At 50.6% G+C, this 10,839-nt stretch overlaps 1 protein-coding gene across 1 annotated transcript in view; it reads left to right on the top strand.

Moving 5' to 3' along the window:
- LOC116952584 (epidermal growth factor receptor kinase substrate 8-like) overlaps positions 1-10,707 on the top strand; it is a 25,679-nt gene extending 14,972 nt beyond the window's left edge. Inside the window, exons 9-17 of the mRNA XM_076073191.1 lie at positions 939-1,027; positions 1,418-1,496; positions 1,740-1,884; positions 3,154-3,300; positions 4,416-4,494; positions 5,111-5,230; positions 6,062-6,218; positions 6,647-6,729; positions 7,863-10,707. Of these exons, the coding sequence (XP_075929306.1) occupies positions 939-1,027; positions 1,418-1,496; positions 1,740-1,884; positions 3,154-3,300; positions 4,416-4,494; positions 5,111-5,230; positions 6,062-6,218; positions 6,647-6,729; positions 7,863-7,925 (962 nt within the window). The 3' untranslated portion in view covers positions 7,926-10,707. The remainder of the gene's footprint in view (positions 1-938; positions 1,028-1,417; positions 1,497-1,739; positions 1,885-3,153; positions 3,301-4,415; positions 4,495-5,110; positions 5,231-6,061; positions 6,219-6,646; positions 6,730-7,862) is intronic.
- The last annotated feature ends 132 nt before the right edge of the window (positions 10,708-10,839 follow it).

Genomic DNA, 10,839 nt, shown 5'->3' with positions numbered 1-10,839 from the left:
TAATTTTAAGGCCGAGTTAACCTAGGGCAGTAGCGTGAACGTGGTGACAATGATGGGGAGGGCACACGGCAGAAAGAACATGCAGGGGGCATGTCAGTACAAGTGTGTATGTACGTCGAACTTCTTTCGCACCGTACGTAAGCCGACCGTGCTAATTGGAGGTGCGGGGGAAGGACAACAAACTAAACACAAAAAAACGGTTCCAAAAAAATTAGTTTTCAATCTATATTTAAAAGTGCATAGCTCCATTGGTTTTCTAATATCAGAAGGAAGAGCGTTCCAGACGGCCGCAATAATCGAGCCCTGTCGATCAGTGCCGGATGAAGCTCGTGCGGGGCTTGTAACATATGTTATAAAGGGGCCCTAAATAATAAAAAAACGCGTAAATATTCAAACGCACACATTTTTTACTTGCATAGTAAAGTAATTGCATTGTTTCATTTGCTATATACAGCCCAGATAATACGACAAATCGCTAACCTTAAACACCCAGTCGTTCATAAAAGTTGAAGGCAGTATAGTACTATAGTAATAGAGCAAGTGCAGAATCACTGCACCGGAATTGATCGCTTGAAAGCATTTAGCGCGGGGCCCTTGTAAGTGCGGCGCTCGTAGCTACATATGTAGCTACTTTTGCTACGAGGATAATCCGGCACTGCCGTCGATACTACTCTACACGCCACCGTGTCGGCTATGTCACGACTCAATAGTGGGCACACGTGTCGTCGAGCCCTGATACGAAAATTGCAGGCCCACTGCCGATAGTTTTCACGCGGTTGAATGCGTCTGCGTGCCCGTGCTTGCACGCTCTCATACGCCCGTGCGGCATGGCCACGCTCACCCGTGCACCTGTGTGTGTGTGTGTGTGCCCTCTCCGTCCGTACGTACGCGTGCGTGCGTGCGTTCGTGCCGCCGTGGGCCGCGCCGCTGTCCACTAGTCGGGGTGCTGACCCTGCGTGCAAAGCCGCCCACCGAGGAGGAGTTCATCGAGTGCCTGCAGAAAATTAAGTTTTCATTCAACCTACTGGTGAGAGGAAGGGGCATGCCGCGTCTGTACGGGTCAACAAAGTTTGGTTTGTGGGTGGGGGCGAGGGGTCAGAGGTTGAGGGGGGGGGGGCGGAGTCGTTTCGGGCAGTGTGGGCTGGGGATCGAGAAAGCAATTTTTTTTCACTGGCTGATTATTGGAATATATGGATGCATTTTTGGATACCCTATATATAAGCACCGATGTCACGGAAATTAGAATCTTTATTTATACCAGAGGAATCCGATAATCTATAAGGCTCTCTTTCTCAGATGACTAGTATACCTATGACTATAGCACGGAATGTTTTATGATCCAGAATAGTAATCAGTGGTGTAATCTGCACACATGATATTCAATAGGAGATCTTGACCTTACGCTTTGTGCTTTCAGGCTCGGCTGAAGGATCATCTCCATGACCCCACTGCCGAGGAACACGTCCAATCCCTCTTCCAGACGCTCACCAGGGTAGGTGCGCGCGTGTGTGTGGGGGCTTCTCCTCCTAGGTCGACTCAGCCTCAAATAAGTACCGGGCACAATGCGTCAGCATTTCTACTGGGGAAACAAAGGCGGCCAGGCGTGGTGCTGGCCACCCACACCCCATCGTGTGCCGTGCCGCCCTTCATAGGTGCTACTCGCTAACAGCACTTGCCCCAGCAGTGTGTGAAAGGCTACTCGGGGGACTTTCGTCTCCGTCTTGTGTAATCGCAGGTAGTGCAGGAGAGCGGGGGGCCCGAGCTGGCCGAGACGGTGGTGAGCCCCCTGCTCACTCGCGACGCGCTGCTTCTCCTTGCTCCGAGCACCAGCGGGGACGGCATCCACCTGTGGAGCAGCCTCGGGGAGGCGTGGAGCACACCAAGGTCGGGCACAAACCCCTCTTCTTTGTGTTCACAACGCAGGCAGTCTTCTACTTACGAACGCCCGACTCGCGAACATCCGCGCTTACGAACGACCTTCCATGAGAAATTTAGTGGGTTTTTTTTTTACAAATCCGACTTGCGTACGTGAACTCGCGCTTGCGAACCGAATGGCGGAACTATTTTCAGTGTTACGTGAACATGTACAATAATTTTTCGATTCAAAGCTTTCGTGACTGCAGGGATTCATCTTCTTGGTTCTTTCGCTGAAGTCACGTAGAATGGAAATAAAATGATACAATTTCATTTGATTATGTTGTATGTTTATTATTTTATTTCCATTGTACGTGACTTTACCGAAATAACCAAGAAGATGTACAATGATTTTTTTTATTAATGAGCTGAACAGTGCTTCCCTTTTTTGTCGAACACGTTTTATAACACGGACCGTATGTGCATTTAACCATTCGACTTACGAACGGATCTCAGGAACAGAACCTGTTCGTAGTTTGGGGACTGCTATCCTGCCCGCTGCCCTCTGCCTTGTACATAACCTTCATTGCCATGCCCTCTGTGTGCTGCTTGAATTGTACGCTCGCTGTGCCATCTTGAATCATTATTATAATCACTGTCATCACTGTTAAGATCACTGCTACCACTGTCAGAATCATAAGCACTCTGCCCATCACTACCAAAGACAAGGTCCCCTGTATAGCCTTAACATAATATTGGGGAAGTGCTCTTCACGAACAGCTATGAAGGCCAGCACAGCACACGAGGGCGTGGGTGGCCAGCACTACGCCCGGTCGCCTTCCTCTCCCAAGTGCCGATGTTTTGCACATCGCACCAGTTACTTATTTGAGTCGACATTAGGAGAGGCCCAGGACCGGTTCAGGAAATCGTCACTGAGTGTTCGCCGTGAGCGGGAATCGAACTCGGGTCGCCGGGTTCGTAGTGCAGCGCGCTAACCGCTACACTACCGCTCCCCTGCACACTGTGACGATTATTTTAACACCAGTGACGATTATCTGAAACGGTCCTGAGCCTCTCCTAAGGTCGACTCAGCCTCAAATGAGTACCCTGGTGCTGTGTGTAAACATCACCACCGGGGAGACAAAGGCGGTCAGGCGTGGTGTTGGCCACCGCCCCCCCCCCCCCCGCTCGTGTGCCGTGCCGGCCTTCATAGGTGCTACTCGCTAACAGCACTTGCCCCAACAGTCCGCCAAGGCTATACGGGAGAGGAATCTCATTTGCATTCGTCGTTGTGTGCAGGTCCGCGTGGAATAAGCCGGCACCCGTGCCCCACTACGTGCCCGTGTTCCGAAGCGGGTGGCAGCCCCACGTGCAGAAGAAGGTTTCGTTTGTGGACGCCGAGCCGTCTCAGCCCAGCCCCAGCGCGTGGCCACCGGGACAAACGAGGTGCGGGGAAGGCGTTTGGGGTGGGGGGGGGGGGCTGTGGAGGTGCAGTGGGCGGTGCGGGATGAACAACACCGTGCCGATCTCGTCAAGGGAGCATAAAGCGTCATCACGCGAACTCCGGGCATCCTTGTGGCAGCGGCTTTCGGCTAGCCGTCGAGCAAAGGCGGTCACCGCGTCGCGCGCTTTTAAACGCGCCTCTGTGGCCATCTGGAACGCTCTTCCCTCTGGTATTAGGAAGCTGCCGAAGCAGTGCACTTTAAAATCTACGTAGATTTGTTTTTCTTTAGAACTGCTTTTTGTGTTTAGTTTGTTGTCCTTCCCCCCGCGCGCCTCTGATTAGCGCGGTTGGCTACGTACGGTGCGAAATAAATTCATACAGACACACATACACGAGGTGAAGTCAATTTCCACGAGTCCAGGCTCAAGCGAAAGTATCAAATTATGTAAGGATTGACCCAATATATTTAGTTTTTTTTTTAAATCTCAGAAATCTTTGGTTCTGAAAGAAAGTTGTAGTGCCACATGGCCATTTATCAACAAATCACCATTCTCCCTATGCACGCATGAAACGCAAGGGCTTCCCAGGAAACTTTCAACGTTGGCATGCGGTTAGAACCCGTGGGCCAACGTTGGGCCACCGTTGGCCCAACGTTCCTTGTTTACCGGGTTGTACACCTTCATGTTCACGTGGTTTATCAGCATCATTTAACTAAAGCACATTCGCTGCTTGCTTCAGGGGTTCACGGTTCGAATCCGGTGACTGCCCTGATTAATACTGCGGGTGTAATAACCGTGAATGGCGCTATATGAAATGAAAGTATTATTATCATGGATATTTGGTACAGACACAAAAATATGACGATTTCGGAGATACGGATGGCAGTAATGCAGCAGGAAATCAAAATTGCACGTCGCAGTTACATACGCACTGGTTGGCTGCATACTCTGCGATTTTCACGGTTGGCTACGTACGGTGCGAATTGCACAGTTGGCTACATACGGTGCGATTTTCACGGTTGGCTACGTACGGTGTGATTAGCACGGTTGGCTACGTACGGTGCGCAAGAGGTTCAACACACATGCATACGTGAAGCGGAAATCGATTGTTCGTGCAGGGGGATGGCGCGCTGCCTCTACGACTACGTGGCGAGGAGCAGCAGCGAGATCTCCGTGCTTGCTGGAGACATCCTCCAGGTCTGGGCTCACCGCCTCACTGTTGACAGCGGCAAAATATTGGCCAATGGTGTAGGTTGGCAGTGGGCAGCGGTGTCCCACTGCCTCACTTTGACGGCGGCGTGCTGGGTGACGACGACTCACTGCCTCACTTTCACAGCGGCTCACTCTGGTTCTCAGATTGCCCTGTCTTTTTTTCACCGGTTCACTTTCTCACTCTCGCCACGTCAGAGGCACTGAGCCAGCGTCACTGACATCCCGGGATTGTGTTCAGGCTCCTGCCCATTCATGATTACTCTAGAAATGAAGTCTGGAAGGTTTTAGTGGCCTCAGCTCAGCCACGAGTAATTGCAAATCCTAACTGCGTGCGACACACTTTGGCGTGCCATCAATTCGATGAGTCAATCTGTGTGATTTGGCCATGGCACTGCAACCCTAATGTCTGCAACATTTCGAACGCCAATCCTAACCTCGCGGTCAAGTTTCGACATCGACTTGCAAAACGGTAAATGGAAGTCGCGTGAAACAAACGTACATCGTTGCTGTTGCACGGTTGGCCGCATACGGTACGAAAGAAGTTCAACATGCATGCATACGTACTCTCTCTCTCTCTCTATCTCTCTCGCGTCCTCACCAGGTGCTGGACTCGACTCGGTCGTGGTGGAAGGTGGCCAGTAATGGGGCCCAGCAGATGGGATACGTCCCCCACAACATCCTGGAGCCTCTCAACTCCATCTTGTACCCCACGCCCACCCCGGTAACGTAACCGGGTGAAGGACGCCGAGATGGCGAGATGTTTGACGGCCTCGCCTGGTGTGCAGGAGGTCGTGGGTTTGATCCCGACCCTGACGATGCCCGCTGTATATTTGGAGTTTGCGTGTTCTCCCCGTGGTTGCGTGGATTTTTCTCCGGGTCATCGGGTTTTCCCTCCACATTTAGAAACACGCATTTAGAGTATGTGGCTGCCATGAATGTCCATGTGATAAATCACTCCGTTGAGCTATCATTTGTGGCCAGGTCGCTTCTGAAAAAGAGCTATATAGCTCAGTGGGCCTTACCTGGTAAAATACAAAATAGTTTAGTTTAGTAGCCGTTACAGTGCAGTCAGAGTCCAGTCCGAGTGTCTATCCGCACTAGAGAGCACTGGTGCTCATGTCTAATGTAAACCCTGATGTAGTGGTGGTAATTCCATATTACCATGGCCGCAGCCAAACCATTGAATGTTTTGCTCCAACAAGCTTAATTACTGCTCACTCAGTCCCCCAATCCCTGACCAGCAGAGGTAAAACAAACGCATCGCTTTCATCGGTAACATTGATTCTTTAATTGTCACCATTTGGAAATCCAAAGCTCACGATTGGCTTCATAAGGCCACAGTTTTCTGACGACGCTCAGAATAAAAAAAAACAGTGTCTCGTTTGGCAAGCGGTCGCGACTGGGAACTGTTGTAACCCAGGCCCGTTTTCTTCGCCGCCTTCCTGAGCTTCAGCGTTCGCGCCAACTCCAAGGCCCGCAGGCAAACATTTTTCAACGCACGTGCAACCTCCTCTCAGTATCTTTCCATGTTTTTTTTTTATTTTCTCACCAGGCAATGGACAGGGGCAAGGGGGCCCCCTTGCCACCCCCCTTGTCTCCGTCGCCCATCGTGGGAAGCCCTAAGGGGGCCCCAGTGGACAACTACCCCAACACCTTGAAGCAGCAAGAGGGCACCAAACATAAGCCACCTATACCTGCGGCGTGGAAAGGCAAGGCTTTACGTATATTACATCGTCTGTCCGCTGCCTGGTGCCGGTGTGCCGCTGGATTACGCAAAGATGGCCGGGCTTGGTGCTGGCCGCCCACCTCCCTCGTGTGCCGTGGCGGCCTTCGTAGGTGCTGCTATTCGCTAACAGCACTTGCCCCTAACAGTCTGTCAAGGCTATGCGGGGGATCTTTGTCTTTGTGTGACCGGCCCCCAGATCGAATCAGCCTCAAGTCGGTACCTGGAGCGATGTGTAAAAATCGCAAAACTGGGGAGTCAAAGGCGGTTGGGCGTGGTGCTGGCCATCCACCCCCTGGTGTGCCGTGCCGGCCTTCGTAGGTTATACTCGCGGACAGCGCTTGCCCCCAAAAGAGTCTGTTGAGGCTAAACACGGGGGATCTTTGTCTTTGTGCCTGTCCGTGATGCACTCAGACCGCACGGGGCAACTGGACCAGATGCAGCAAGAGTTGGCGCTGAAGCTGAAACTCAGGAAGGCGGCAAAGAAAACGGCCGGCGTGAGTCCCACCACCCTCCTCCCTCCCTCCATCCCTCCCCCCTGCTTATTGCACGGTTGGCTACGTACGGTGCGAAGAAGATGGTCAGCAATACACACATGCTACCAGTGCCGGATTAAGATAGTGTAGGGCCTGTAGGATATGTTATAAAGGGGCCCTAAATAATAAAAAAACACGTAAATATTCAAACGCACACATTTTTTACTTGCAAAGTAAAGTAATTGTATTTTTTCATTTGCTATACAGGCAGATAATACGACAAATCGCTAACCTTAAACACCCAGTCGTTCATAAAAGTTGCAGGCAGTATAGTACTATAGTAATAGAGCAAGTGCAGAATCACTGAACCGGAATTGATAGCTTGAAAGCATTGAGCGCGGGGCCCTTGAAAGTGCTGGCCCGTAGCATGTGCAGCTACTTTTTCTACTAGGATAATCCGACACTGCATGCTACACGGTACGAAAAACGACACAAACTCTCTCGTGGCGAGCGCACCTCGCACATTGGCATTTAGCTCCTGACCATGCGGCCGTGAACAACAACAACAACAACCGATCATCATCAGTTTCTCCAGGTTTTCCCGATTACACCTGTAGCCGTGCGTGTCCAAAACACTTCCGTTCCCATCTTTCTACACACGTGTTACAACTCTAGATATATTTTGGTAATCTCTTGTAGTACACTTCCAATGGTACTTCTTGCTTCCCACGGGGATACACAAAAAGTCTTCTCCAGCACCATCGTTTAAAAGCGTCGACCACCCAGGCTTCACACGCGCGCATTGCGGTCGGAAGATCCCAAACGTCTTAACAGCGGCATAGATTTTCACGGTTTGCGCTGTGCAGCCCTCTGACGAGTTATCGAGTTGTGTCGCCCGTTGTTCTGCGTGGTGTCCGACGTTCCGACGACGTCTCGACACCGCGCTGACCAAACACGTGGTCCAGCGTAAACGCACATCCGAGAGCCGACGCTGTGACTCGCCTGAACTGCGTGAACGCCACCAAATGATGCTTCCATCTTTCACAAAGCCTGTCCGTCGCAGCTCCATCCTCCCGTTCGCCTCCCTCACCCCCCTGTAACCTCCCCCCCCCCCCCCCCCGTGATCTACGTGTTTGCTGTGTGCACGCGTGCAGAGCTCGGACGATGAGGGAGTCATCGACGGGGAGAGTGATGACCCCGGAGACCTGGAGAACTGAGCAGAAGGGAGCGCTCGAGGTAGTTTTTGAACGGCGGTGGCCGTGAGCGGCGCAAAAGGCCAACGGTGATGGGGGTGAAGGATCGAGGCCGATGGGTTGGGGCGGGGGGGGGGGGGGGTGCTGTTTCTGCCCGTGTCTCTGCCATCTCGCGCTAACGTTGGGGGTTCGATCGCCAGTGGCAAAGGGTCACGTGGGTATTTTCGATTGTGCCTTCGAATTTCCCCCACTCCCCCTCTCGCCCAATCATCGGCTGGGATCTGAACTTGACACTTGTCCATTCGTGGACCAATACGTAAATGGTGGCATCACGCACGCGGCACGTGAGGCCGCAAACATGTACACACGTAATAAAAAAAATATATACCAATACTTTCATTTTATATAGTGTCATTCATGCTAGTAGCATCCCACAACGCTGTACATTAATCACATATGACGACCAAATCCCACATATACAGCCACTACTAAGCAAATGGAAACCCCCTACTGCCAAGAAAAATCAGAAATGAATAAACAAATTAAGAAATGCCACCAAAACTAAAAAGTACAAACAACAACAAAAATAAGTCCATGCATTGAATACAACTCAGACGTGCAGCAGGCACCTACATTATTTGAGGGCACCAAGACACCAAACATGCTCGACGCTCCTCATACATATTTAAAAAATCCATATATTATTCACGCTCATGCACATATACCCATTGATGGGATAGCTTCCGCTGTTGAGGAACGTGGCGATAGCGATTTATAATTCGTGAACAGTTCCTACCCTATGACCAAATAACCTGGAATGTGCCCGATCTCGTCAGATCTTGAAACCTAAAGCAGAGTTGAACCCGGCCAGGGATGGGATGGGTGACTGGCATGTGTGTATGTATGAACGTCTTTCGCACCGTACGTAGCCAACCGCGCTAATCGGGTGGGGGTGGGGGGGGAACAAACTAAACACAAAAAGGAGTTCTAAAGAAATGAGTTTTCAATCTTGATATAAAAGTGCGTTGCTCCGGTGGGTTCCTAATATCGGAAGGCATGCGCAGACAGACAGGTGTGCCATAGGGCTGCGGGACGACGTGGTGGGCAGCAGAGGGCGCACTGCAAATAATTCCATTGTTGTGTGGCACTTCTATGATTTCACGCCTGTGCCACCTTCATCAGACCTAACTGGCCGGCGTGGTGAAGCCTGGCCAGTTTCACGGCCACGACCCGCACAGTGCCTGGGGGCCTCTGTGGGGGCTCCTGTCTGGCAGTGGAATCCACACGTTTCGCAAACTTTAGAAGACGTACGCTCGCACAACAACAAATTATAACGTACATTTTATTATATGTATTACGTAATACTCAATAGAAATAATAATACTACACAATATGCACATTACTCAGTAGAACCCAACATGCATATGCTGTATGGGGGTATGCATGATGCATATATATAAAATTACATCGGATACGTACAGATGCAAACTTTAACAAAACAGTGGCATTCACCACCAGGTGAATGCTTGGATAGACACGGGGCCTATGGCACGCTTCGCGTACCAATAAAAGCCACATGGAGTGCTACGAGGTTCATAGGCAGAGGGTGGAGATATTCTTTCGGGAGCTGAAATAATTTTGAGGTGGCTGGAAATATTTTTCGTTTCCAAATAAATCGCCACATTTAAAGAGTAATTGAAATAGAAAAAAAAAATGAGAAAATGTATCTTTAAAAAGCAAGGTCGCCACAAGCAGAGAACGTGGGAGACCGAGGACGCATCCACAGGCACGGGTTCACTCATCGGGCCAGCCAAGAGTAAAATGTTTCTCTCTTCAAGGTTCAATGAACGTGCTTCTTTAAACACGTGGAGTCTGGCGAGCACCACACGGAGAGGACCCGCGTTGGTCTCGTGGTGGCCTTGCGCTCTCGGCGAGTGCGGCCTCGAGAGGTTTCGCTGTGGGCTGGCTGTGAATAATCTGGGCCCAGCTAATAGTTTTTTTTTTTTAGACGGCTAGAAGCCCTCGTATAACCCCAGCCAGCCGTGCGCCGCCCATGGGAAACGACCACTCTATGGGATGGTGAAGATGGGGATATTTAATGATTTATTTTACCAAGGTAAGGCCCACTGAGCGATGTAGCTCTCTTTCAGAAGCGGGCCTGGCCATCACAAATGATAGCTCAACCAAGTGGCTTATCACATGGACATTTATGGCAGCCACATACTCTAAACGCGTGTTTGTTAATGTGGAGGGAAAAACCCGATGACCCGGAGAAAAATCCACGCAACCACGGGGAGAACACGCAAACTCCAAATATACAGCGGGCATCGTCAGGGTCGGGATCAAACCCACGACCTCCTGCACACCAGGCGAGGCCGTTAACATCTCGGCGTCCTTCACCCGGTTACGTTACAAATGATAACTCAAGCAAGTGGCTTATCACGCGGAAATGTATCGCAGCCAAATGCTCTGAACGCGCGTGGAGGAACCGGAGAGAATTCCACGCGACATGCAAACTCCAAATACACAGCAGGCATCGTCAGGGAAGGGATTCAACCCACGGCTTCTTGTACACCAGGCGAGGTTGTTAACATCTCACCACCATGGTATCCCCGCAACATTGTTGTGGGTGCAGAGTTTAAAGTCCTTTGACAGATCACTGAACAGAGCCATGTGGTTGGGTGGACAAAAGAAAGTGGCAGATTGAAATCAAAGTGCCTCCTGTGTCGTACGAAATGTTTGATATCGTTTTGCCCTTCCTATTTCTACACATGTGCAAAAATAATAAATATAAAAAGAACATACATTTAATACTTGTATGATTTTTTTGTTTCGTTTACTCTGTATCGCGGTCTTAGGTCAGTCCAAGAGTAAAATATGTATATCCTGAAGGTTCAATGTGCTTCTTGAAATCACTGTGCGTGTCACGACACACGGG

This window comes from Petromyzon marinus, chromosome 3 (assembly GCF_048934315.1).
Source record: "Petromyzon marinus isolate PM22_M1 ecotype Great Lakes invasive population chromosome 3, UKy_Petmar_22M1.pri1.0, whole genome shotgun sequence".
NCBI lineage: Eukaryota > Metazoa > Chordata > Hyperoartia > Petromyzontiformes > Petromyzontidae > Petromyzon > Petromyzon marinus.
Note: the sequence above shows the minus strand (reverse complement) of the source record. Positions and strands in the feature narration are given on the sequence as shown.